Raw genomic sequence first — 25,189 nt, 5'->3', positions numbered from 1 at the left:
CAGAGATGGAGGTCAAAGAGGACACACGTGCAATACAACCACGGCACAAAAGTGCCAGGTTGAACATCCTGCAGGCATACAAGGCTATCGAGTTGCAGCTTGGCGGGGGCTTGAACAACGGAACTATACCCATACAGACGCAGTCTGGCTACATGTCAGTTGATTGTGACGTCTTAGGGTCACATATTGACCCGTCTCGTCCCAGCCACACCGTCACAAGTCAGTCCGAGAGCAACAAGAAAAAAAAATGACACTCCCTATTCCCCATTCTGCTTCATTTCGGTTCCTTTTTCTTTTAGCATTTGCTTTTTGCGGTCTGGGAGCAACTTCCTCATGATTTCTAGGTGCCTGCAACGGAGAACTTTGTGTTTCTTGGATCGGAAAGCTGATTAATGATAGGGGAGTTGGCAACCTCTAGCACCCCTGGATGACATGGGGTAGAGAGAAGCGGTATTGAGTGGACTACATACCCCGTACCCTGCCAGACTCTTTTCGTCGTCAGGCCTCTTGTTGTCCCGAGTCGACCGTGGTCCAGACCTCTTCTGATGTCTGCCACTTTATTTACTTCCGCCCGCCTTCTGATTACGATCCTGGCCTAAAGCAGATTGGGTATATCGTCCGTCGGATAGAGGGAAATAAGGGCTCGATGGATCCAGGGCCAACGCCGATCTGTCCTGTCTCGACCTCAATCGAGACCTCCTAGCCGACTGGAGGTGTGGTTTCCTTGAGGAGGTGGCGGGTGACTTCTGTGCTGTCTAGCAGTGACTGGGGGTACCGAAGATCATGCAACGGAAAAGAAGAAGCAAAATGGAGGAGTGTCCTCGAGGAACCTTTCTTGGAAAGGAGCAACAGAAGCGGCCCTTTTCAAAGGTGCCGACTTTGCTACCACTTCCACCAACTCACCTAGTAATCCAGCGTCCTCTGAGGTCATGCCATGCAAGTCAATTTTGTCCAGACGTTGCCTAACTCGAATGAATACCTAGGTACCTCAATTCCCTGAACCCTGTCACAACGGCCACATCATGACTGATGCATGGCCCGCGGCACGAATCAAGCCCAGCTACATGGCAAGAACTTCATGAATCACGAGTCGGTAACACTCACCGACACCTCAGGTATTAAAATTACAGGTGCAGCTCAGGCTGCTCTCTGGCCCCAGTGGCTAACCTCTCCTCTGCAGACATTACTGCTGGTCCAATGCCATCCTCCCGGCAGTGATCTGAGATGGACACACACAGAGGAACAGAAGGAGGACTACGTCGCATTCGTGGCGTCACGGCATCAAACTGCGTCTGTGGCTTGCCTGCATTTATGCTCAACCCACACCTTCGCCACCATATCATTGACGCGACTACAGTACACCCTGCAGAATCGGCTGGCATATCCTCTTACTCTAGCCGCTTCAGATGTCTGGGACTACGTCGATAGCCATGTGGGCTGCGAATGAGAAGAAGTATCGCCAAAAGAAAATTGGGAATTCAACTCGCCTTTGAAAGAGGTGGTCATGAATGAGCCGGCCCCAGAAGTACTCAGTTCCACATGTCACCGTCGTTGCGCGATTATCTCCCAAGGGAGGATCCTACTTAAGGTGTGCGTGGATCTGATCTGACCAGATCAATGTTGGGTGACTTTCGGGTTGTCATCGGCGCGAGAGCAACGACGAGACAAGAGAGAGAGATGAGCAGGCCAAGGTATACGACATAACCGGTGCTTTAGCTGACAGTGGCCAAATGCACAAGGGCAAAAAGGTCAAACGGTGGTCGTACTCCTCAGCAGTCGGAGCTGCTGGGTAAGAGGACTGATACCGTTGAAGCCCCGTATCCGTTTATTCGGCTAAGACTGAATCCAGGGGTTTCAAGGTACGTGAGATTAGTGCGTACTTATATACGCTTGCGCTCCGTACATGCCCTGCTACTAAGCCACCTAGGACACAACGGACAGTACATTGCCGTACCCCGAGAGCAAAGCGTTAGCCCAACGAAACGGCTCTACCAACGCAAGCACAGGGTACTAGTTGTGGAAGCTGGTTGAGGTTCGGGAGTAAGTTATGAAGCAAGCCAACGATTGATCTTGTTTGTCGACGGTTTCTTACGTGAGCGGGGGGGAAGTTTGCCAAGTTGCCAGATTGTCGGGGCAGCACTGCTATCCACTGCGAGGAAGGCGTACATGAGGGTGGCTAGGCATACGGTAAGCGTTCAAGGAGGAGGAATGGATGGCATTATCGACGCGGGAGGCGAAGCAGTAGAGGTAAGGCAAGGCTTGGTGCTGCAGCACGGGTCTCAGCCTGATGGCTATCCCCTATCACCGAAATCTGTAAGTACTAACATATTGTCATGATTGGCTGACTTCCTCCTCCTCCTCCTCTCGCCTCTGTCCCCATCTATATTTCTTCCTGTCTCTGTGCTACACCAGTATCCCTCCGACGCCTTCTCACTTCCTTTCGCCGCAGCACCCATCCATCATCCCCCTTAGAGATGGCGAACTCAGAGGCCTCCGTGGTGCAAGACAGCCCTAAAGGTGATTTTCCGCGGGAGGGTGACGACGACCCGACGACAATCACAGCCCACATTGTCCGTCCATTCGGCAATAGATGTTGACGTACACGCGGCCTTTGCTCCCCCGTGAGGCCTTTTCAAACCTTTTCAACGAAAAAGAATCCCAGAGACAGAAAGGGAAATATCTCTCTTTGAACAAGATCGTAGGATGGCCAAGTAATATGGCTAAGTCAGTACGAATACGGGGGTTAGTAAGCTGAGCCGGCTGAGCAATTGGAACGCGTTAGCATTAGCTGGCGCCGCAAGAGGTAAGAGAGGAGAACGTCTCCGGGCGAGCGCGGGTCCCTCCCGGTCGGTCGGTCCATGTCATGTCAGGATGCCTGCTTTCTAGGTTCCACAACTATGGCTTACCTATGGCATTTTACGACCAGCTCGGCAGTTCCAGGTGTGACGCCAGGACGCCTTGTAGGATGTAGCTAGCAGGGATGGAGGGCATTTTCCCACGTGGTTGCGGCTGATGGTGAGGACGATGATGTTGACGCCGATGCTGATGATGATGGGGGAGGGATGGAACCTCGTGCTTCTGTGTCATGGGGCGGCGCTGTCCGGAGTACAAATGTAAAGCAACGCCTACAGATTACGGAGTACTTCGCACAGCATTCCCGTGCAGCTTGAACAGGTGGTAGGCAGTATGAAGTAGTAATTAATACTGCATACATGAATACCAAAAAAATGGCGAGGCGAATAATAAGAATAATACTCCGGTACTGGAACAGAAACAGAAACCGATCCTGCCTGCTGATAGTAAGTTTGAGGAGGGAACCCCCCCGTCTACACTGCTCGTCAAGGGTGTGTGCAGTGCCGATAGCTCGCTCCCTATTCCAGTTTTTTTCCACCCCCTTGGTTCTCCGCGGTGTGCAGAGGGTTGTGTTTCGCGTACGTACGTACGTACGTATGTGTGTGTGAGTGTGGGTGTGTGCATATATGAAAGTAAACAATCAAGTAAACAAGTAGGCTCTTCTTCGGAGAGCGAGAGGGGCGTTGGGAGGGGCGAAAAATTCCGTAGGAGCGATAGCAGCTTAGTAATACGCGTGGCGGACATCGGAGGGCGACAAGGCTCCGAGGAGCAGCTGAGGAAAAGGGGGCCGGAAAGGGGTTGAAATGACGGAAGTCAGTGGCCGGTTATTCAAATGACATTACCGCACGGGGGGCGACCGAGGGGGTAAACTTCCGTACTAGGTAATATTACTCACTTGTGCTCGTCATAACACTACATTTCCGTGCTCGGGCAAAGCTGATAATACCGAGTATGGCTCTGCTTTTGCTTCTTCCGAAAGGATGTTCGTCCCAGAAAACGAGAAAGTGCCCATAAATCTCGTAATCCGCCGAAGACGACTTCTATACGGTGCTGAGTAGGATCTTCGCTACAGCGGACATGCCATTGACTATTCTTCTCTAGGCACTCCTACCGGAAACGGTGTTTTGAGGATGCCGAAGTTGCATCCTTGCACCTTCGGAGTCTTGCCATCAAACCGCCTCGCCACAACTCCATTCGTGCCCTCAGGCAGAATGTACCCCAAGAATTCCGATCGTATGGCCTCACTGCGCACCAAGACGCCTTATGGGGCGTGAACCGGGAAGCTGGCGCATTATCGGGTGGGCTTGTAGGAATGTTGTATGCGGATGGGACTTCCCTTCCTCGGTGTCCTCGCTGTAGAGGGCCGATGCGAGCATGTGATATGAGTGCAGACCGAGCTGTGGAGCTGGAGTAAATTCGGTAGGTCTCTCTTTTTGAAAATTTCCGACATCCACCTGCTGTGTGCGGAATTGTGGCCTTCGGACAAAAACTCGACCGAATAAGAACAACTAGAAACGCTGGAGCGTTCTGAGCGTTGTAAAGATTGTGGGAGTGGACGAGAGGGTTGTGCTCGTAAGCACAAATCAAACCATGACTGGGGCATAGATGAAACAGAACAAGAAAAGCAAAGGACATACCAGATTATTGACCCACGACTGAGCCTGAGAAATTGCTGTTTTCCCAAAAGGGAAATTGCCAGCCTTGCGGTGAGACCTCCTGTCACTTGGCGTAGCTTCAAGCGAGCCCACGAAACTCACTCTCTTACCTTTGTCTTACGGGATTCTGGAATCGTCGGAATGAACACACTGCCTGGGACGAGGTCCAATATCTTGGTAAAGAGTCTGGAGATCGAGCCCACACACTCGTTCAGACGGGCCTCAACATTAGGCACAGCTGGATTCTGAAGCGTCCTTTGTGATGCACCTCACATCTGCTGTTGATCGCTTACACTTTCGAAGCTGTAACTGCAATTGTAGTTTCGCTAGGGTAGGGTATGATCTTGCCTGGCATCTCTGAACTGGTCTTGAACAAAAGTTATGCGCATTTGGATATTATCAGTCCTGCATAACTGCCTCTGCGATTAGGAAGTGAGAGAGTAGAATAACATCTTTGCATTGACTCGATGTTCCAGGGAAGCGTGTGGGCCATAGACCGTGGTAGGGCTCCTTCGTTTCAGTTAAACCCCAGTTCTATTTGGTCTAGTCTTGTCCACCCTCATAAGTTGAGGGCCCCATGATGATCGGCACCCTTTTGGAGAGGCGTACCATGGAGCAGGTGGCCTTCTCGAACCGCCTCATACTGGCTGGCTAGGGAGTACGCCGACTGTTACCCTGAGATATGAGGAGGGAGGGCTTGGCATATTGCTGCAGGTTTGGTAGGAAAATGACCTTCAGTACCGGGTACCTCGTAGTATTGTTTGTGCTGGAGCATTGCTAACTTCGGCGGAATGTCGTCATTAGGCGATGGCAATCCTTCCGCACTTGCCTGACTGAATTGATCCTGTAGGCCAAATGAATCTGCAAGAGGTGCACGTTACTTTCCCCGTTTGTCAGCAGTTCCCGCTAACATGCGACATATCATGCAGGGTGTCATGAGGGCTTCATCTTTGTGCAAAGCCAGTCCTCCATCAATTTGGGGCCACTCGGGTTGACCGACATCTCTTGCCAATAGCTGGAAAATATGGATCCTTGAAATTGCTCTAGTTCCAGAGGAACTGCGTTCTGCGCATGAATGATGTGGCTCCCGCGCTGCATGAAACTCCCACAGGCGGCGGAAATCGAAAAAAAGAGACTCATGCTAGTCGAGTGGAGACATAGGCCTCATCTTTGATGCGCGGCATTCTGCAGGGATTTGTCGAAAGAATCGTCGTCAGTCAACAAGGCCTCTTGCAAACTGCGAGCCGTTCCAGAACGGAGGGAGTCACCGGGCCAGGCCGTCGGCATGCTGCGAATCGACACTTGCATTGACACGACAAATACTTAATAATCAAGAGGCGCATATACCAAGAAAAGGATACGGACTGACAGGGTCCTGTAGAGAGAGGGCTCTGGCTTCTGAACGGTTGCAGATTGCTCTGACAGTTCGGGATGCCTGAATGTTGCTAAGCTTGATGAAACACGCACACCGAGTGTTCCTGCAAGAGATCGGAGAAGCCGAGAACCTGGAGAGCAACGGCTCGATGCCGAAAGAGAGACTTGCAACTTGTAACAGGATCTTGGTCAGACCACACCTGGTAATGGTCGCGATGGATGTCGCTCCTGATCTCGTGAGGCTTCCCCAGCCATCGGACTTTCGGATACATCGGCCGCTTTTCCGAAGGGTTTTTCTTCCAGAACACTAAGTTGGGCGCCTGAGCGTGCAAAAGGTCCGCCAAAGCTGCATTGCAGTTACGAGCTTGGTGCTGGCACTTTTTTAACCTCGAGTATTGCGCTTGGAATCGGAACGTACCGCTCGAAATTGACGATCGGAGGCTGGTGGCCGCTCTCAAAGAATTCGTAGAAGATGGCATGGTTAGGGCGGACAAAATGAGGGTCAGTGTGGTGGGGGTGGAAAGCCTTGCAGCGATTTGGACGGAATGGGTTCGAGCATATTTTGAATATTCACGCAAAGCGTCCACATGGTGATAACGCAGATAAAAAATGTCGAGGCGTTGGCCATGGTCCCGAGACGAAGATTCCATAAAAAATAATGCTGCACCATGGTGTTAGACTGGCTGAAAGGCCTAGAATTGTGACAGCACAACGCCATGCCAAACGTGCAGACTTGTCACCATGGATGGAGATCGACCGGCTAGTCTGCCAGTGTGTTGCCGTGGATTACTGGCAAGGCTGCATCCATGTATGGGAGAAGCTTCTTTGATGTAAAAGGTATTTCAGAGGCCCCAATCTAGGTGTGCGTAGAGAGCCGCGGTAAATCTCATCGATCGATCATTCCAAATTGCTTGTCCAGAGAGGCAACAGCAAGGTTGGGGGCATGTATCGATGCTCGTCGTACATTGAGCGTTCGCTGGCAGTTTCTAGCTGTGCAGACTCGAAGTCTCCAGCAAGTTCGTTGAGCAAGAAGAGCAGAAGGAGAGGGGCCTGGGGACTTTTCACATCATCGCCATTTTCTCGCCACATCATGAGACGTGGTCATCCTTCCTAGGACGGGCAGGCTGTAGGAAATGCCGGGACGAAGGGAGGAGGCTTGCGGAAAGTCTTTCGTACCGTGAGTGCGAGAGGAGTACTTGGCTCATACAAGCGAGTGAGGGCGATGAAGTCGTGCTCTTGCCATCAATTACAACCATTCATCAGGCTTCAAATTTCCGGCAAGCAAACACGAATGAATGGACTGGTCGCCAAAGAGCTGCTAGAGTTGTTGGGTGGATGTTGCAACAGCGAACTCGAACGAATGAGGCTTGATTTGATGCGATGGATGTTCTGAAGTGTGGTAATGGGGCAAGGAGGGGGTAATACAAATGCGGGTGATGAAGCCTCGAAAGAGTCGAGAAGAAAGAATGGCTTGGTTCCCCTTTGATGGAATGTGACAAGGTGGATAGATGATGATGATGATGATGATGATGATGATGATGCTGCTGCTGCTGCTGTTGAGATGGGCGACGTGGTTGGAGTCTCGAGGAGTCAAACATCTTGATTCTTCTCCGCAGCCAAAACTGTGTGAAAACGGCGGCGTCCATTTCGCTTCCATTCCACTTACTCCATACACACTTCTTGTTGGCCTTCCCCAGTTTTGCTCTGGCCATCGACCAGAGGCTTGCGTTTTCTAATATCTTTGCCCGATACCAGAACTTCCTTGTCTGCCTGCGGCAAAAATCCGCATGATCCATCTACACACGAGGGAGTGACCCTGATCTGCGTGGCAGCACCGAGAAAAAAAAAAAAAACAATGCAAGTCGCAGCATTCCTGTCGGATCTCAAGTCCCTCAGTGTTTGTGTAAGTGAAGTTCGGTTGAAGTCTGAATTCTGCTTGATCAATCCCTTGCCCATCTCTATGTCAGTGGACTCCGGCTTTCGTTTCCCAGAGATTCTAGAATATGGACTGACTTGCATGGGTCAGTCTCACGAAGCCGCCATCGCCCTGGTGAAGCCATCTTTGATCACGACAGCCGATGACACAAATCAATCGCCAGCCAAGGCCGAGGAGACACCTGGGCGACCATTACAGCCTTCGACATCAGAACACCATGATCAGGACCTTCAACGCGCGAACGAACTGGTCTCACTCTACTACGACGTCAAGTTGAAATATCTTGAGACAGGGCCTGATCCAGACCTTGTCCAGGCGGGAAAGCATGTCGACCAGATCATAGCTGCTTTGTCCAGGTCAAAGCGATAGTCTTGATAGGCCGTGGTTATTGGTAGAATCGAATCTGCGCCGAATAATAATGAGCCTATGTTCAAGAACGAAGGTGTCCACTGTTAAAGCCTCCGATCCTTTCACCATATTTGAAAACACAATAACGATATTGCCACCATCCCCGTCGCACTTCAACGCACAGTGTTCCCCATGGGCCCTAGCAAAGGAGGCTCATTGGCGGCAGGAGCTTGTAGATGCCGTGATGCTGCAGGTACAGCAGGGTCTCTCGCCTCCTTACCGCCTTTAGCTCCAGGTAACCGGCCTTTACACTTGCACTTGAATAGTGCGACTCGAGCCCTGCTAGTTGCATGTCTTTGCATCACGTTCATGGTAGGGCTGTCCCTCTGGAGCTGCAAGCGGTGATATCTCCGCAAATATTTTGTCCTCGTCAGTCCTCGACACTTCAAGCACCTATAGATGTCCTCCGCTTCCGCATGGAGCCTGGCGCTCGCGATCTTCTGATCCATCTGTCTTTGTTGGATATCTCTTTTATACTCCTTCCATCTCGCATAGCTGTGGGACAGGTCACTAGGTCCATCTAAAGGCAATGGACCGTCAGGCACGGTTTTCCCGGCCGCGTTGAGCTGAGGGTGGACCGCATTGGCCAAGTCTCGGCCTAGAATGATAGCGAGGAGGCGCTTCCTGACAACTACCCGGCGGACTCTCTGGATGACTCTCTTTCTTTTACCCATCTTGGTTCCCACTGGCAAGCCAGATAGGGCAAGTGGCAGAGCTGAAGTCACTGCATTGACGGGCACTGCATTTGTGACTGTTGTAGGGTTGACGAGGACACTGGTAGGTGCTGGCACTGCCCCTACAGGGTTTGACGCAGCATTGAGTGGTGTAGTGGTCGCACTTTGTTCCGTTGCTGCCTGAAAAGGAGCGGGTGACTCGCTTGCACCACTCGTAGCCGTTGTTCCAAGTGAAGCAGCCATGACCGTGCCGCTGGGTCTGTGTATTCTAATTTCGGGGATAGAGAAGGGCTCAATATATTCGGCTTTAGAGGAAGTGTCCACAACCAGCTCGGGTATGTTCTCCGATTTCGTCAACGGGTCTGTACTGGCTTCTGCAGCACTCGGGCCTGCTTCTTCAGCTTTAGACTGTGTTTCGATTTCCGGGGGAGCAATGTCTTTAGGACCTTGGGGATCGAAGGCCGGCTCAGTTATGGCTTGAGAGTCCAACTGTTTCTGAGTCTCTAGGAGAGCCTCAGACGCCTCAGTCATGCCTCTTTCCCTTTCTGCCTCCTCTTTGGAATGGTCGTGAAGTGGGTCAGAAGGATGTGCGACAGAAGGTTGGTGAGCCGGAATGAAGACTCGTCCTGGTGCCGATATATCGGAACTTTGGGGCGCAGGGATCGATGCCTCGGAAACGTTCAGTCGGCCTTTAGTGACTCTTGCAAGAAAGGGCAGTCCCAACCCTGCTATTATCTCCTGACTCTCACTGTCTTGGACTGCACCAGCGGTCGTCCGTTCTGAAAACGTGTTCCGCCGGCAGCTCATTCCCCGTGTACTTAGACCACCACCAGTGGTATTGCTTGCCTCGCATCCTTCTTTAACGCTCGAAGTCGACATTTGAGTTTCAAGCTCAAACGAACCTGCGGATTCGATGGTGGCGACAATTGGAAGCTTAACACCTTCTGGGATGATGATCGATATGGACTGAGCGGATGCTTTTACTCTGATTCGCGGCCGATCTTCAGCTGGGCAGCAACTGGAGGATCTCTGAGAGGCTATTGGAGTTAAAGAGCTATCAGAGAGCTTTTTCCTAAGCGCTTGCTCAATGAACTGGATTTCTTCTCGCAACCCCCGTCTAGGGGAGGCTTTTTCAGGGCGGTAATCGGAATAAGGCTGTTTTTGCGACTTGAGGGCAGTTAAATATCGCTCACGCAGGAACGGCGAGGGGCTCGTGGAAGCGTGTACGAATGGAATTCTAGGTACCCTGCCGAGGTGGTCTTTCTGGTCTTGTCAGTACGGTGATGATCACGTAACTGGACATACGAACTGTCTCAAAATGACCGATAAGTGCTTCAACGGACGGCTTTTTCGGAGCAAAAGAAGCCGTCCAAGTGGATGTAGGCAGCGTAGCTGAGCTGATTCGATGGTCTGGGGCTTTGTGAAGGGTGCTCTTCCGAGAATCTGCAGTCGACACTTGCGGGTCCTAAGCCTGTCAGACATGAGCGAAGCCCTCGATTTCTCGGAGAAGGTCCATGCCAGCTCTTTGTTTCTTTGTAGATACCGATGAGGTTCTCCGTCCGGGAGATGAGACAGGGTTGGAGAACCGGGCGCGTGGTCGCAGGCAGGGTGCTCCAGCCAGGGCCAACCCAAGCCGGTAGAGTGAGGAGAATGACGTCTATTTAAGGGGCCACACGGACAAGATGTGCTCATTACTCATGTCGAGTGAATATGGAAGCAAAGTCATAGGCGAGGATAAGTAGGAGTAGTAAAATAGGAGATATGAAGACAACGCATCATTGAGTGAATGCGAATGATCCAGGAAGAAAAAGAACAAGAAACCATGGACGCTCTTGCGCAATGTCGAAAAGGGAAAGAGCAGACCTCCCAGCGCATTACATAGTGCCAATAACAAGCTCTTCGATTGTTTATCCCATTACTCACCGTGATATAATTATTGAGGATTCCATCTTCTGGGTTTGCACAGAGCAACGAGGCTGAGGAGCGAGGCCTTGTGAGGCTCAAGCTAATAAGCGGGGTCGCTTGACCTTCCTCACCTTCCTCATCCCCGTTGAGTATCCAGTAAGTCGACTTTTCCCAACTTCTCCAAAGTTTCTCCGGTCTTTTCAACTGCGCCCGTGTGCCTAAATCTGGCCCTTGTGGACGTATTCTCGCGACATCATGGCCACGGCGGTTGACCAGAAACTACTTCGGCAGACCAAGTTTCCTCCCGAATTCAACCAAAAAGTTGATATGAAAAAGGTCAATATCGAGGTGATGAAAAAGTGAGCTAGGCGTGCAAAGGCTACTCGCCTGAACAGTTACTGATACTTCTTTGCAGATGGATTGCAGGCAAGATCTCCGAAATACTTGGCTCCGAAGATGACGTTGTTATCGAGCTTTGTTTCAACTTGCTCGAGGGTTCGCGTTTCGTACGTCAACGTCCCCTCAGCCGTCGCCCGTTCAAGACTAATAGCCTCAGCCCGACATCAAAGCGCTTCAAATCTCGCTCACCGGATTTCTTGACAAGGATACCCCCAAATTCTGCAAGGAATTGTGGAACTTGTGCTTGAGTGCGCAGTCAAATCCGCAAGGTGTCCCGAAGGAGTTACTTGAAGCCAAAAAGCTGGAGCTGATACAGGAAAAGGTACAACGAGCGCGCCACTATGTTGAACTTCGCTGATGTGGCTAGATTGACGCTGAGAAAGCTGCCTTGGAAGCTAAGAATAAAAAAGACGAGGAACAAGCTCAAGAGCGGGAGATTGACTCCATCCGACAGCGTGAACGAGCCGAGCGTGGCCGTGGTCGGCGTGGTGGTGGCCGTGGCGGACGAGGATACGATACGCGACCGCCGAGATACTCAAGGTCTCCTCCGCGTCGCAGAAGATCTCCATATAGAGGCCCCCCACCCCGTCGTGAGACTGATACCTATGTTCCTGGAAATCGAGGCAGAGGGGCGCGGAACATGGGTCGAGGGCGTTCGGTGACCAGATCACCCTCTCGTCCTCGGTCCAGGTCCCTCTCCTCGTCGCGATCGCGTCGTGCTGGCCGGTCCGCGTCAAAGTCAAGATCCAGATCGAGGTCCAGGTCCAGGCCCAAGACACCGGCATATTCCCGAAGCCCATCCCCAGCACCGCGAAGAGAACGAGATTCAAGAAGCAAGAGTCGGACTAAGTCACCTGCGCGGAGGGGAGCAGGCAGGTTGAGAAGGACTTCCGAATCACCCGGTGATAGACGCACACGATCTCCAACACATTCTGATGTGTCGCGCTCACGGTCGCCTAGAAGACGACGACCAAGAAGCCGGACAGCTTCAAGCCCCAGTCGAAGCCCAAGCCCCAAGCGGCGCCGATACCGTCGAGATCGCTCATATTCATCATCCCGGTCAAGGTCAAGATCGCGGGACGCACGGAGGAATTATAGAAAGGGTGACAGACGTTACAGGCGATCTCCCTCATATTACTCCTCTGATGACAATCGAAACAACAGGCGCGCTGATATTCTCAGGGGTCGCAATGCACACGATGTCCGTCGTTTGAGCCGCAGCCCTGACGATTATAATTCTCGACGAAGAGGCAGCCCGAGTCGAAGCAGAAGTCGGCGCCCGCACCATAAACGAAGGCGGTCGCTACAGAGATATGAGCCCGCTCCGCGCAGACGACGCAATACTTCATCGTCGGAATCGTCGCCGGAGGTGAAACGTCGGAGACGTGATCCGTCAGACGATGAGGCGATGAGGGACTCCCCTGGTAAGCAAAGTGCGGATGGACGTGGTGATGTTGACTCCCATTGAGCTTTGGAGAACCGAACCCGACTGCATCCCAATCAGGTGACTCCAAAGTCGAGAGCCTCGACAGCGCCAAAGCCGGGAGTCAATTTGAAGATATTTCGTGGGCCAGCAAAAAGCAAAGAGGTCAGAGTGGAATGAGTGGTAGGGACACTGCCCTGCTCTGTCTATATCGGCTCCGCTGTGCCCAGAGCCTTTTCTACACTGCCGGATCTGATACCCTACCAGTGATACATTAAAAGCCGTCGTCAAATCAATTTGTAGCAATACACTGTGCTGCGTACTCGGTACCGCGCTTCGCTTTTCACTGCGTCCGTGCATTGGCATCACGTGAGTGACGTTAATGCCGAAGCATTTTGTTGGTAACTCCGGCAGGCGACGTTCTGCGTAATGCACATCCCGGTCCGCCCAAATCCGCCCTCGCAACTTTCCCCTTTTGGGTCACTTAGCGACCTGGATTTGAGTTCTGGAACCTCAGACTTTGAGCGCATCCTCACGCTCCCTGATCACTTTCTACTTCGTATACATTTCATAATTCTACACCACGACACATCTTCAATTTTATCATTTCGCCCAGGACATACTTCGGATTTTCTTCGTTCACTCCCGGACCGGCTTGACGCCCTTTCAATCATTCTACATTCCCATCTTCTCCGTTCCTTTCGTTCCCATCCGCTTCTCAGTCCATCATGAGTTCAGGACCTAGACTAGTCAGCAATGCTGCAGCCAGGAGGCTCCTGTTACAATGTCAGTTTATGCATCGATTCCGGAACTGGATCTTGACTGACTTGGGCATAGCATTCCCTCGCCCCTCACACTCTTCGCTTCTCAGCGTCTACTCCTCTCGGTCCAAGTTCGCCAGAGACCTCCCCCCTAAACTCTCCGCACTGGCTATTGCTTTACCGCAGAGAAATTATGCAACAGAGACCACCTCGCATGGCCCTGGCAGTGGACCTCCTCCCGGCTTCAATATTGACCAGGCCAAGAAACCTCTGCCGAAGGACGAGACCAAGAAGCCATCCGAAGCATCGTCTACTCCTACGGTCGCGGAGCTGAAGAGGTCTGATGAGCAAATCCGTGTCCCAAGAACAAAGGCGACTGCGACCGCTAAGACCAGGGCCTTGGAAAACGCCAGTCTCAACGAGCTAGCAGCTGAAAAGGCTGCTGCAGCTCAGTCCGAGAAGGAGCATGCCACGGAACTAGCGGCCAAAAAGGAGGAAACCAAGAAACTCACGATTGGCCAAAAGATAAAAAAGGAACTCCAACATTATTGGGACGGGACGAAGTTGTTGGCCGCCGAGGTCAAAATATCCTCGAGGCTTGCGTTAAAAATGGCCGCAGGGTACGAACTCAGCCGCCGAGAGAATAGACAGGTAAGCATTTGCTTGATCGGCTTGGGTATGTTCGGAAGTATTGACAATTGGTCAGCTGCAACGGACAGTTCAAGATCTGGGCCGCCTGGTACCGTTCTCGGTTTTTGTCATAGTCCCCTTCGCAGAATTCCTGCTCCCGGTCGCGCTGAAATTGTTCCCGAATCTGCTGCCCTCGACATTTGAAGGCCAGAAAAGCCGCGAAGCCAAGGCTGCCCATCTGAGGGAAACGCGCAAACAAGTTTCTGCCTTCCTCCGCAATACGCTTCGTGAGACCGGCCTCCCAGTCTCTGCCATCAACGCCAGGAAAGAAGAGTTTACCGAGTTCTTCCGCAAAGTCCGTGCCACGGGTGAATCTCCTTCCAGAGAAGATGTCATCAAGGTCTGCAAGATCTTCAAGGACGATTTGACATTGGACAATCTATCCAGACCACAATTGGTCGGCATGTGCAAGTACATGAACCTCAACACCTTCGGAACAGACGCTATGTTGCGGTATCAAATCCGCCACCGTATGCGCCAGATCAAACGTGACGACAAAGCTATCTCCTTTGAAGGCGTCGACTCTCTCTCCGTACCTGAACTTCAAATGGCATGCGCGTCCCGTGGTCTTCGGACCCATGGCATGTCGCCCGGCAGGTTGAGGGAGGATCTGCAAATGTGGCTCGACCTGCGTCTCAAATATAACATCCCGTCAACGCTTCTGGTACTCAGCAATGCGTACATGTACACGTCGGCCAAGGACAGCGAGATTGATTCGCAAATTGATGCGCTGCAAGCTGTGCTTAGTTCCATTCCAGAGGAATTATTCCACGAGATTGAACTTGAAGTCCACAATGCAGAGGGAGCGGCTACAAATAAACAACGTCTCGAGGTGTTGAAGGAGCAGCAGGAACTGATCGAAGAAGAGAACGAGCAGGCCGAGTCAAGTAAGCAGACGGCAGAGACTAAGGGCGATAAGAGCTCCAGCTCGACAGTTAAGGATGATAAAGACATCGACGAGAGACCCAAGCCCAAGCCTGCTGATGCTCAACAGGAGGCAAAGGAAGCTGGGGCGGCGAAAGAGGCCGGAGAGGCCGAACAAGATGTCACGGAGCAAGGGAAGCAGGAGGAGGTACAGAAGGCTCCCGAAGTCAAGAAAGACTAGCTGCCTCCCGCCTTTTTCGTCCAGAAATATCTCTCTGCGATATTCCACCACTCATTCTTTTTCAACCGCACAGAGAGACACATATTTTTGACTCCCAGCTTCTGATCATTTGACCTCGGCGACCATAGAGCATGGAGGGCGAGATCATGAAGTTTAGCTCGACATACATCGACTCGACTCAGCGAGTTAGTTGGAACATGCCCGTGCTCCCAACACTGCACTGAAATAGGGGGAAATGGGACGGGGGACCACGATGAGATTGATTAGGTATAGCTGCATGTAGCCCCCAAGGGCACGGAGCGGAGCGACAGAAGAAAGCAAGGTGTTTGACGAATTCCATAGACTTGACAGTATATATTTCAATCCCGCGTCTTGAACTTCTTGAATGCCGTGCCAGGTCCAGTTGTGTTGATTGTGGGCGAGTGTGAGCACGAGCAGGGGCAATGAATATGCTCAATCAATCCTGCGTACGGAGTACTTCGTATTCTGCATACCATTTGTGTGTACGGGGTACTACCACCCCTTTTTCGATCTCTCCCTGATTCACGACAAAGTAAGCCATCAGATAGCAGTGGTAAGCAACATGGCATAGCTCGTTGTCTTGTTCACAGGCACATGTAATGTCTAACCCATTGCTCTTCATCGGCGGCGGCAGCACACTTATGCAATCAATCAATCCATCCGTATCCATCGATCCACAAGGCGATAATTAGCAAGGTAGGTCCGGACGTAAGGAGGTAAGTAGGGAGGTAGGTAGGTAGGCAAGCAGGTTGTTACTGCAGCTGCGTGAATTGCTGCTCTTACCACACAGATATGCGGATACCTAGGAACATGTTGTGGCAGCTAACGTGAACTCGTGGGCATTCGTTGTGAAACCAGCCATGCTGGTAATGGCTCTGGCTTTCCAGACATAGGACTTCCTATCATCCAACTTTCCTTCGCGTCGTGTCGTACCGTAGAATTTGCCCCGTAGTGGTTTGCACCCATAGCTTCTAGAGCCGGAAGTCGAGGCCCAGTTCCGCCCGTCCTCACTTAGAGGTTTATGTGTAAAGAGAAGGTCAGTTGCTTCGGGTAATCAGACGTATTTCCTCAGCTGAAAGCTCGTTAGTACCTCCACACATACCTCCATGATGCCGGAAAGCTGAAGCAATATGCGACTTACATCTAGCGTTAGGACTTTGGAACTGTTCGCTCCTTGGTCCCTATATACCCCCACCAGTGCCTCGCTGCCCTGGAAGAACCCGGTCTTTAGACTAATCACGATGAATTGCATTCCCGGACGCTATCATGACATGGTTAGCTCCACATCACATGCTATCAGCCAGATATGCTGCTTCCTGTGGCAGACCGCATAGATCGACAGGGTGATAGCAACAGGGAAGACGACTTACCGCATGATTCTTCACGTAATTCACCAACTTGCCCACATTAGCATTATCCAAGGCCGCGTCCACCTCATCCAGGACGAAAAATGGACTTGGCTGAAAACTATGAATCGCAAAAAGTAGCGCCAGCGCTGCCATCGTCTTTTCCCCTCCTGACAAATGCTCCATATCTCGAAAGCGCTTCGTGGGTGGCATAGTGTGGTAATTCACTCCTGCTAGGTACGGCTCTTGCTCATCTGCTGTGAGGTAAGCGCGGCCTCCAGCAGGAAATTCGTCCGATTTGGTCAAGTTGGAGTAAATGGGTTCGATTTGTTCCGAGATGTGGCTGAAAGCCTTGTTGAAGAGTTCATTGCGCTTTTTCATTGCATCCTCGAATTTCGCCTTGAGGTCAGTGTATTTGTCGCGTGACTCTATGTATTCCTGTTCTGTGTCGCGTGCACGGGCTTCTGCGGCGGCAAGACGTTGAGCGGCGTGCGCATTAGGCTGCATCTTATCTAGCACGGCATTGAGTTTGGCAATATCTTCCTGCAATTTGGTTTCCATGGCTTCATCGTCTGCTTCTTTGAGCTCGTCATCTAGTGCATCAAAGTCGGGTTCGATACCGTAGTCACTGCTGGCAAAGTTGTTCAGAGCGGAAGACGTTGGCTCGTCTTCATCAGCGTCCATCGCATCGGCATCTTCAACTGGCAGGTCGTTGACGGGCACACTGTCCAAGCTCGCGGATTGCTCAGTCAGTGGAATAGCGATATTTTCAATCTTGCAGCGGCGAAGAAGGCTGTTTCTCGTTGCAGAATGTCGTTGGATCTCCGCTTCGAGGGCATTAATCGCTCGAAAGGTACTCTCCATCTCTTTGGCGCGCATCTGAAACTCTGCCTTCTGCTTGGCCAGCTTTTCGGCTGCTGCGGTTAGGAGCTCCCTCTGCTCGTCCAGCTGAGCATGGAGTTCATCGAGTTCATTCTTCAATGTTTCGAGGTCGTCTTGGATACCTTGTCGCTGTTCATTCAGCTCGTCGATCGTCTCTTTGTCGCGTTGTTCCTTGTCTCGAAGAGCGAGGAGACGGTCGTCTGTTTGCTGAAGCCGTGTTTTTTCAAAACTGAGTTGACCTTCAATTCTGGCCTTGTGCGTGACGAATTCGAGCCTCTTCTGGGCAGCTTCTTGCTGGAGTGATCCTTGTCTAGCTTCATAGTCTCGAATGTCGTCAAAGCCGTGCTTCTGGCAGAAATCTGCAAAGATTTCGTTTTCCACATTGCTTACGGATTCTTGGTAGTCCGAGATATCTTCGTCTATCTTTTCCAGCTTGTTCTCTTCCTGGTGCATCTTCGGACGCTCCTCTGCCAACTGACGCTTAGCGTGATCAACTTCGCGCATCTTGCTCTGGAGATTCTTGTTGAGGGCTTCAAGTTCTTCTTTAGCATATCGTAGTTTGCTTTCAAGACCGGCCAGCTCATTTTGGAGTGTCTGTTCCTCTGCTCGACGAGAGCTTTCTTGTGGCAGAGCAGCAAAATCTTCCATCAACTTGTCTTTCAGCTTGTTGAGCCGATCAACTTCAGCTTCATCCCATCTTCGAGTGGGTTGGTCCCTGCCACGACCGCCAGTCATTAAACCGCTCTTGTGGATAACATTGCCATCTAACGTGACAGCCTTTGCATCCACATGGCGGTTGTAGCACAGGTCCTTCGCTATCTTAAGATCATCACAGATGATTGAATTACCGCAGGCATATGAGATTGCTCGCGCGACAGACTGGTCATAATCCACCGTGTCGATGGCTGGACGCATGCCCTTATGCATGCCTTTCAAATTCGAGTTGAGCGACTTGACTTGTATTGTGTCTAGCGGAATGAAAGTCGCTTGGCCCGAGCGATGATCTCGTAGATACTCGATGCATTGCTTGGCGGTCGCTTCGGTGTCGACAACGACAGAGTCGAAGTGGCGTCCTAGCACTGTACTGACAGCCTCCGCAAACTTCTTCTGCTTGGGCTTGCATAGTTCATGAACACGACCTTTGACACCGGGATATGTGCGCTTGAGCATGGTGATAGTCTCCCGCATTCTCCCTTCCCTCTCGTTTGTCCGGCGGCCATCATCCGCTTCCAGAAGTTTTCGAGCCACTTCGGCGAGCTTCTCATCGAGCTCAGTGCGGGTTCGAGCTGCCTGCAGTCGCTTAGACACGACAGCATTGAGCTCTTTCCTCTTTGCGTCGATCTCCACCTGTGCCTCTTGCACCACTTCCTTGAGTGCGTCTCGCCGTTGGCGGAGGGCATCGGATTCATTCTCGAGTGACCTCAATTTGTGTTCAGTACTTTCAACACTGTTCTTCAGATTGTTGTAGGTGGCTTCAATCGGAGCTCGATCGTTCTTGAGCCTCTCAATGCGACTTTGGTCGGCTGATGCACGCTTGTTGACTTCTTCGCGAAGTCGAGTGTACAGCTGAAGATCAGCATCACTCAACTGACCGCCTAACCGACTGGCGTTCTGTTCCCATTCTTTCTGCCACTGAGCCTGGGCCTTCTCGACAGTCTTCAGGTCTTTTTCAAGTTGTGCTACTGCAGCGGCCTGCGTTGCTCGCTCCTTGATGATTGTGTTCGCTCTGTTTGCATATTTAGTGAGCTGCTGGGTGGAGACTGAGATTTGTTCATCAATCGGGACGAGAGATGCCGTGTTGTCCTCAATTTCCTTTTCTTTACTCTTGATCAATTTCTCTATCTTGCCGACACCTCGTGAAGCCTGAGCATGTTCTTTCTTGGCAAGGTCGAGAGCCTTTTCATATTTTTCCACACCGCGACGGTATTCTTTCAACTCCTCTTGATGTTTCTGGATCTGAGCGCTAGACTCCTGCATCTGGAGTTGTAGGTGATACATTTTCCACAAGACATGAGTCACAATTGCTTCATCTCGCTCTGCAGCCTTCTTCTGAAAATGGTCCGCCTCCCGTTTCTGCTCTTGGTACTGGCGGACCTCTGCGTTGATACCTCGACGTCGATTGAGTTGAAAAGTCTGTTGCTCCGTCGCCTCCTCTAGTTCTGCTTTCAATCGGTCGTAGTCAGCTTTGTACTCAATGCTGCCCGAGACCTGTTCGATCAAGCGTGTCAAATCCTGTGGTTTCTGTGTCGCAATAGCTTCGACATCTCCCTGAAAGACGAGAAAGTTGCGCGCTTTGATCAGAATGTTCTCATCCTCCAGCGACTCATTGTATTGTTGAGCGGTAACAATGCGCTCATTGATGCGATACTCGGAGACACCTTGATTGGTGATTGTGCGCTTGTATTTCTGTTCCAAGCCAGCGTCATCTTCGTAAACAGCCATGACCCAGGCAGACTTGGGGTCATCGCGCTCTTGTGTGCCGTTCGCTTGCGATTCTTCTTCCGCTTCTTCTTTTTGTTCTTCCTGATCATGACCTCCGTCTCCGTTTGCTTCAGGTTCGCCATTCGCAACGGATTTTCGCAGAACGCGACCGCGGTACACCAGTTCTTTCAAATTGGCGGATCGAAGATGGGACGACTTGATTCCGAGGACGAACGAGATGGCGTCCATGGCGTTTGATTTGCCGGAGCCATTGGGGCCGATGATGGATGTGAAGTACGCATCGCCAAATAGGAGGGTATGATGGTCCTTGTAGGACTTGAAGTTGTAAAGTTCGAGCCTGCTGAGTTTTCCCATTGTCGGCTTGACGGTCAGAGGGAGAGGTGGGGTCGCGCAAAAGGTGAGTTGGATCTGAAGCAGGTTAAAGCGCAGACATGGAGAATGGAGAAGTCCAAGGAGCTGTGCGAGGGGTTAAGGAAGAAGTGGAGGGTGAAAGTAAGACACGCGACCATCCGTTTGTGCTGGTGCTGGATCGGGTTGTTTGATGTGTGCGCAGCTGGAGCGTACCAATTCACATTGGATGGACAAGACGCGTGCGAGATGCTCGTACTCGATAGAACCAGTAGTGCGGCTTGTACCGAGTACTCGGTATGGAGTTCTCGGTAGGACGCGAGGCAACGCAAGGCGCGTTGGAAAGACGGGACAAGTGGAGGCTGATGACCGGCTATACTTAAAACTGCTTAGGCTACTTAGGCTTCTAACAAGTACTTGTACCTACCAAATACCTCGTGCTTGTGCCTAGGCAGACTCTTGGCAGACCCTGGAACCACTGGAGAAGCCCAGGAAGCCGTTAGTCAGTGCCTGGGGGCGCGGCTGACCGGGCGTTGGGGGGTGCCAGGTGCTGTGGTGCAGAGTGGGTGCGGCAGTGCTTGTCTACTTGTAGAATTGACGTATTGCGCCCATCGACTCTGCCACTCATGGTACGCGATATTCCCACGCTCCTCAGCCTTTCGCTCTCAACACCACAAAAAGGTACATAGACACAAACACCCTTACCAACTCCCTTACTCACAAGACTCATGTGCACATTTGGCAGCATGACCATCCAACCTTCGGTATTGCTGGTCATCTGGCACGTGCCGCTTCTCTCAGCATAGTATTCTTTACCTATTTCTTACCTGTGTGCTGCTGTGTGTCCTTTGCCTTTTGCCGATCTGGTATATCTGGAGATTCAGACCCCAGCGCATCCATCACATCATCCCAGGGTCTCCGATCCAAGCATTCCGCCCTGCATATCAACTTTCTCCCGCATCCCGTCCTCTCTCCTCCCTCGCTCGATATTCTTCCCACTTCTTCCTATCGCCCTCCTTCACTTCTCTAATGCGCCATCTGTAGCTGTCTGTTTCAACCATGTCGGAACCTATACCCATCCCTCGCTCCAAGACCGGCACCGCCCTGGATGAGATGACTTCCAACGAGATCGCCGGTAGTGCGGGCACCGATACTGCGGGCTCCTTGACGGATGCTCTCACTCCAGCCTATCAATCTGGCTACCAGTCTTCCAGTCCCGGAAGCCCCTACCTACTCTCCAGAAATCCCTCCTACGTGGGCAGCCAGTCTTTACAGGAAGATTGGGAGGTCCCCCTCGACAAGCTGACGTTTTTCGACATCTTCGACAATCTCGCCTTACCAGCCAAGCTCGAAAAGTGGCAGGTGGCCTTGCAGGCACAGAAAGAAAAGCTGGCACGTCAGCAGGAGAGGATAAGAAGCTCGGGCAACAATGCGAAGGACCGCGCGGTGGCCGAATGGCGCAAACGGGTTCCCCCAGCCGACGAACAGCTGGCCAAGTACCGCTCCCGCATGAAGAAATCTGTGGATGATCTCAGCAAGAGATGGAACGAAGTGGTCACAATATCGATCCGCGAGAAGGTCTCCTTCATCTCCGCCGTCCTCAATGTCTTTCTGAGCGGTTACCTGGTAGGGGCTGTACCCCAGTATTTCTACTGGTGGTATACTATACAACTCATCTACTTCATGCCCATACGAGCCTACACCTACCACCGCAAGGGCTACCACTACTTCCTGGCCGACCTGTGCTATTTTGTCAACTTCCTTCTCCTTAGCAGCATCTGGGCGTTTCCACGTTCAAAGCGTCTCTTCATCAGCGCCTACTGTCTGGCCTACGGCAACAACGCTGTCGCCATTGTCATGTGGAGAAACTCTCTCGTCTTCCATTCCCTGGACAAAGTCACCAGTCTTTTCATCCACGTCATGCCCCCGGTCGCACTACACTGTATCGTCCACCTCACGCCAGACGAATACTTGCGCGAACGCTTTCCAGCCGTGCACACCATCAAATACAGCTCAAAGGGCTCGCCAGGGCACTACGAACTGGCGGCAATGCTCCTGTGGGCCACCATTCCTTACGTGATCTGGCAATTATCCTACCACTTCTTCATCTCTGTCCGGCGCGCCGAGAAAATTGCAGCTGGAAGACCCACATCATTCACATGGCTACGTCGTTCGTACGCGAAAACGTGGATCGGGAAATTGGTCAATTCGCTACCAGAATACCTACAAGAGCCGGCGTTTATGTTGATCCAATACCTGTATGCCTGTCTCACGATAGTACCGTGCCCAATATGGTTTTGGTATCGATGGCCGAGTGCGTTCTTCTTGTTATTCGTATTCAGCTGGTCCGTGTGGAACGGCGCCAATTACTACATGGACATCTTTGGTAAACGATTCCAGAAAGAGCTGGAGCAAATGAAGCGGGATGTGGCCAAATGGCAGAACTCCCCGGGAGCGATGTTTAGTCCGCCAAACGGACCGGTGGATTCGGATGTAAATTTGAACACGGCAAAAGACGATTCCAGCAAAGGACATGACAAAAGACAGTCAATCGATAAGATCCCGTTGCTGGATGAGACGGGACAACCCCAGCAGAACGGAAACGCAAACAGTAGTCCGAATTCGGAAGCCAATGCAAGGGCCACGGGTGCCGAGATCCTGAACGAGGCGGACGGCAACATTTCGGATAGGAAGAATGTCTCCGCACCGCTTACGGGGGCAACAATGTGAGTGAGCCAGGCAGAAAGGAAAGAGAAGGAGATGATCCACTTTGCAACATTACGCGAGCTATAAGACCGTGAATCAACACAAGGGATGTAATCTCGGGAAGTGGCAGCATTGATGAGCCTGTCCGTGAGAGGAACCCTGCAATTGGACTGGTGTGGTGAGGAGTGGTTGGAATGTGCGCGTGCATCGAGGACACAACCCTTGTCATGACCTGCGATGGGTTGAGATCGAATTGGATGAATAAACTGGCTCAAGCACTTGGTATGTCAACCCCGGAGAAGGCAGGATCAGTTTCTGGTGACTCGAAATTTGACGGCCGGGCTGCCTGGAGTTTGTTTGATGAAATTGTGTTATTGACCTAGTTCTACCTTGTAGATAGCCTGATACCCTTTCGCTTTTACTTGATGAAATGCCTTTGATACTCGAGACTCGATGGTTTCAAACTCGAGATGATGCTCAGGACTGATCTGTGCCAACTTCCCTTCCCTGTTCCCGGTCCTCTACACCTCAAATAGAGCTGCTTCACCAAGTACATATATTGGTCCGTACATATCTTGGTACTCTCTGAGACACAGTACTCGCCGTGTCCCGTGGCCGAGCACCAACGAATAATAGATATATGCCCCCGCGGAAGGAGCACCGTCTGTGTGTCTGTGTCCATGTGCGCAGCCCCTCGATCAAGGGATGAACGAATGAATGAATGACAAAAAGACCCCTGTTGGTCGCCTTTCGACGGACGCCAGCCGAAAGTCCCCAACAACCTACACCGCAGTCCATGATCCGTTCTACTTGCGTGCATTGCGCGCTACCATCACGCACAGCTCAGTATTCCTCCACCTGAGAAGTTTCTCGAAGACCTTGGCGCGATCGGCCGGGCGAAGATGAGAAAGATGAAGAGGAAGAGGAGGAGGACGACAAGGGAGGGGGCGAGGTGCCAGTTTCTCGCCGACGGCGCCGAACTTGGAGCTAGCGGTGCGTCCTTCCGTCTCCACGTCCGCCCACCGGCCCTGCTTGGAGTCGAAGCGCTGGACAACCATCCGTCGTCGAGGTCGGCGGTTCTCGTCACAAATCTCGGCTGAATGAGCTCCCTCTCCCACCTCCTGGGAACGGTGCGCAGGGGTCGCTCGACGCAGCTCGGCCGATCTACAGTACATGTAGACGCTATCATGGCCGCCGGAGATGAAGGATTTCTCGGAGCGGTCGCAATTTTCTTGGACGAGAGCGCCGTCGACGTCGAGAGGGGGGAGGGAGGGGGGGGAGGAGGAGGAGGAAGAAGAAGAAGAAGAAGAAGACGGGGACTTGTTGTCGGAAACGTCCTCTGCCTCGTCCTCATCTTCCTCATCGCTGTAGAGCGGCTTGCTCTCCTTTACCAGCACTGCGAGCAACTTGTTCTTGGGCTCGGAAAGGGGCCGGACTGCTTCTCCCCTGCCAGGGTAAACGATGGAAATGAACGGGTCGTTCCGGAGACACACGCCGCCTTCTTCGCTGGAGGCGCTGCTGGCGGCGCTGGCGCTCCTACTTCGTCCAACAACCCTCGAGGGGGCCGGTTTAGGGGTTGGACATTCAGTAGGTGACAAATATCCCTGCTCTTCAGGTGGGGTGGGAATCAGGATGGGGAGCACCGAGAGGACTTCGTCGATGTCCAGATCTGCAGGGTGTCTGCGAACGGCGGAAGGCCGACTTGGAAGGTCTTGAGCTACTGGCGGCGGTCGTACAACGGGCACCGTCTGCACTGGCGACAGAGTAAGTACGCTGACGGAAGTCGGAGAGTAGGTGATGGTGCGGCTCGGCATGTTTGAAGCGATACGTTTGGTGTTAGCGACGGTGAAGATTGCTTCACGGCGGTGATTGTTGTTGTTGTCTTGTTCTTCGGCGTTAGTCGATAAAGCGAGTGCTGTCCCTGTTGGTGTAGCTTGGTGGTAGCGAGCGTAGTGAGAATCAACTAAAGAAACTCCAGCTTGTATTGCTGGACTGCATGGTCGCGTCGAACTAGCAGCACGACAGCTTCTTGTATATTCGTGGGCGATGGACCTGTGAGGACCTGCGACTCCAGCCTCGAGACATGCGGACTTCCATCTTGAGAGTGTCACCCCAGGAACTGATGAAAAAGCCAGGTCCTTCTTAAGATGAACCAGATCTTGCGTCGTGCCGGAACCAACGGTACGGTCGAGCCAAGTGTTTCTTTGTGGCGGAACCAGACACTCGTGAGGACCTGGAGGTGGAGGTGGAACAAAGGCTTC

General features: G+C 52.1%; 7 protein-coding genes across 7 annotated transcripts; 4 read left to right on the top strand and 3 right to left on the bottom strand.

Moving 5' to 3' along the window:
• Window positions 1-7,737: 7,737 nt before the first annotated feature.
• Window positions 7,738-8,187, top strand: A1O5_11291 (uncharacterized protein; the record flags this gene model as incomplete). The annotated part of the gene is made up of 2 exons (XM_007751863.1): window positions 7,738-7,785; window positions 7,909-8,187. 2 exons carry the CDS (start codon window positions 7,738-7,740, stop codon window positions 8,185-8,187), a joined length of 327 nt encoding a protein of 108 aa, XP_007750053.1.
• Window positions 8,188-8,339: 152 nt separating this feature from the next.
• A1O5_11290 (uncharacterized protein) lies at window positions 8,340-9,779 on the bottom strand (the record flags this gene model as incomplete). Its single annotated transcript, XM_007751862.1, has 1 exon — window positions 8,340-9,779. The coding sequence occupies one exon, from the start codon at window positions 9,777-9,779 to the stop codon at window positions 8,340-8,342; it is 1,440 nt and encodes a 479-aa protein (XP_007750052.1).
• Window positions 9,780-11,060: 1,281 nt separating this feature from the next.
• A1O5_11289 (uncharacterized protein) lies at window positions 11,061-12,053 on the top strand (the record flags this gene model as incomplete). The annotated part of the gene is made up of 5 exons (XM_007751861.1): window positions 11,061-11,164; window positions 11,221-11,311; window positions 11,362-11,526; window positions 11,572-11,744; window positions 11,828-12,053. The coding sequence occupies 5 exons, from the start codon at window positions 11,061-11,063 to the stop codon at window positions 12,051-12,053; spliced, it is 759 nt and encodes a 252-aa protein (XP_007750051.1).
• A 1,302-nt stretch (window positions 12,054-13,355) lies between these two features.
• Window positions 13,356-15,183, top strand: A1O5_11288 (uncharacterized protein; the record flags this gene model as incomplete). Its single annotated transcript, XM_007751860.1, has 3 exons — window positions 13,356-13,413; window positions 13,465-14,039; window positions 14,095-15,183. 3 exons carry the CDS (start codon window positions 13,356-13,358, stop codon window positions 15,181-15,183), a joined length of 1,722 nt encoding a protein of 573 aa, XP_007750050.1.
• Window positions 15,184-16,258: 1,075 nt separating this feature from the next.
• A1O5_11287 (structural maintenance-chromosome 1) lies at window positions 16,259-20,228 on the bottom strand (the record flags this gene model as incomplete). Its single annotated transcript, XM_007751859.1, has 3 exons — window positions 16,259-16,276; window positions 16,346-16,465; window positions 16,575-20,228. The coding sequence occupies 3 exons, from the start codon at window positions 20,226-20,228 to the stop codon at window positions 16,259-16,261; spliced, it is 3,792 nt and encodes a 1,263-aa protein (XP_007750049.1).
• A 1,053-nt stretch (window positions 20,229-21,281) lies between these two features.
• On the top strand, window positions 21,282-22,952 carry A1O5_11286 (uncharacterized protein; the record flags this gene model as incomplete). The annotated part of the gene is made up of 1 exon (XM_007751858.1): window positions 21,282-22,952. The coding sequence occupies one exon, from the start codon at window positions 21,282-21,284 to the stop codon at window positions 22,950-22,952; it is 1,671 nt and encodes a 556-aa protein (XP_007750048.1).
• Window positions 22,953-23,734: 782 nt separating this feature from the next.
• A1O5_11285 (uncharacterized protein) lies at window positions 23,735-24,742 on the bottom strand (the record flags this gene model as incomplete). The annotated part of the gene is made up of 1 exon (XM_007751857.1): window positions 23,735-24,742. The coding sequence occupies one exon, from the start codon at window positions 24,740-24,742 to the stop codon at window positions 23,735-23,737; it is 1,008 nt and encodes a 335-aa protein (XP_007750047.1).
• Between the last annotated feature and the right edge of the window lie 447 nt (window positions 24,743-25,189).

The sequence above is a fragment of the Cladophialophora psammophila genome (genome assembly GCF_000585535.1).
Source record: "Cladophialophora psammophila CBS 110553 chromosome Unknown aczJe-supercont1.25, whole genome shotgun sequence".
Lineage (NCBI taxonomy): Eukaryota > Fungi > Ascomycota > Eurotiomycetes > Chaetothyriales > Herpotrichiellaceae > Cladophialophora > Cladophialophora psammophila.
Note: the sequence above shows the minus strand (reverse complement) of the source record. Positions and strands in the feature narration are given on the sequence as shown.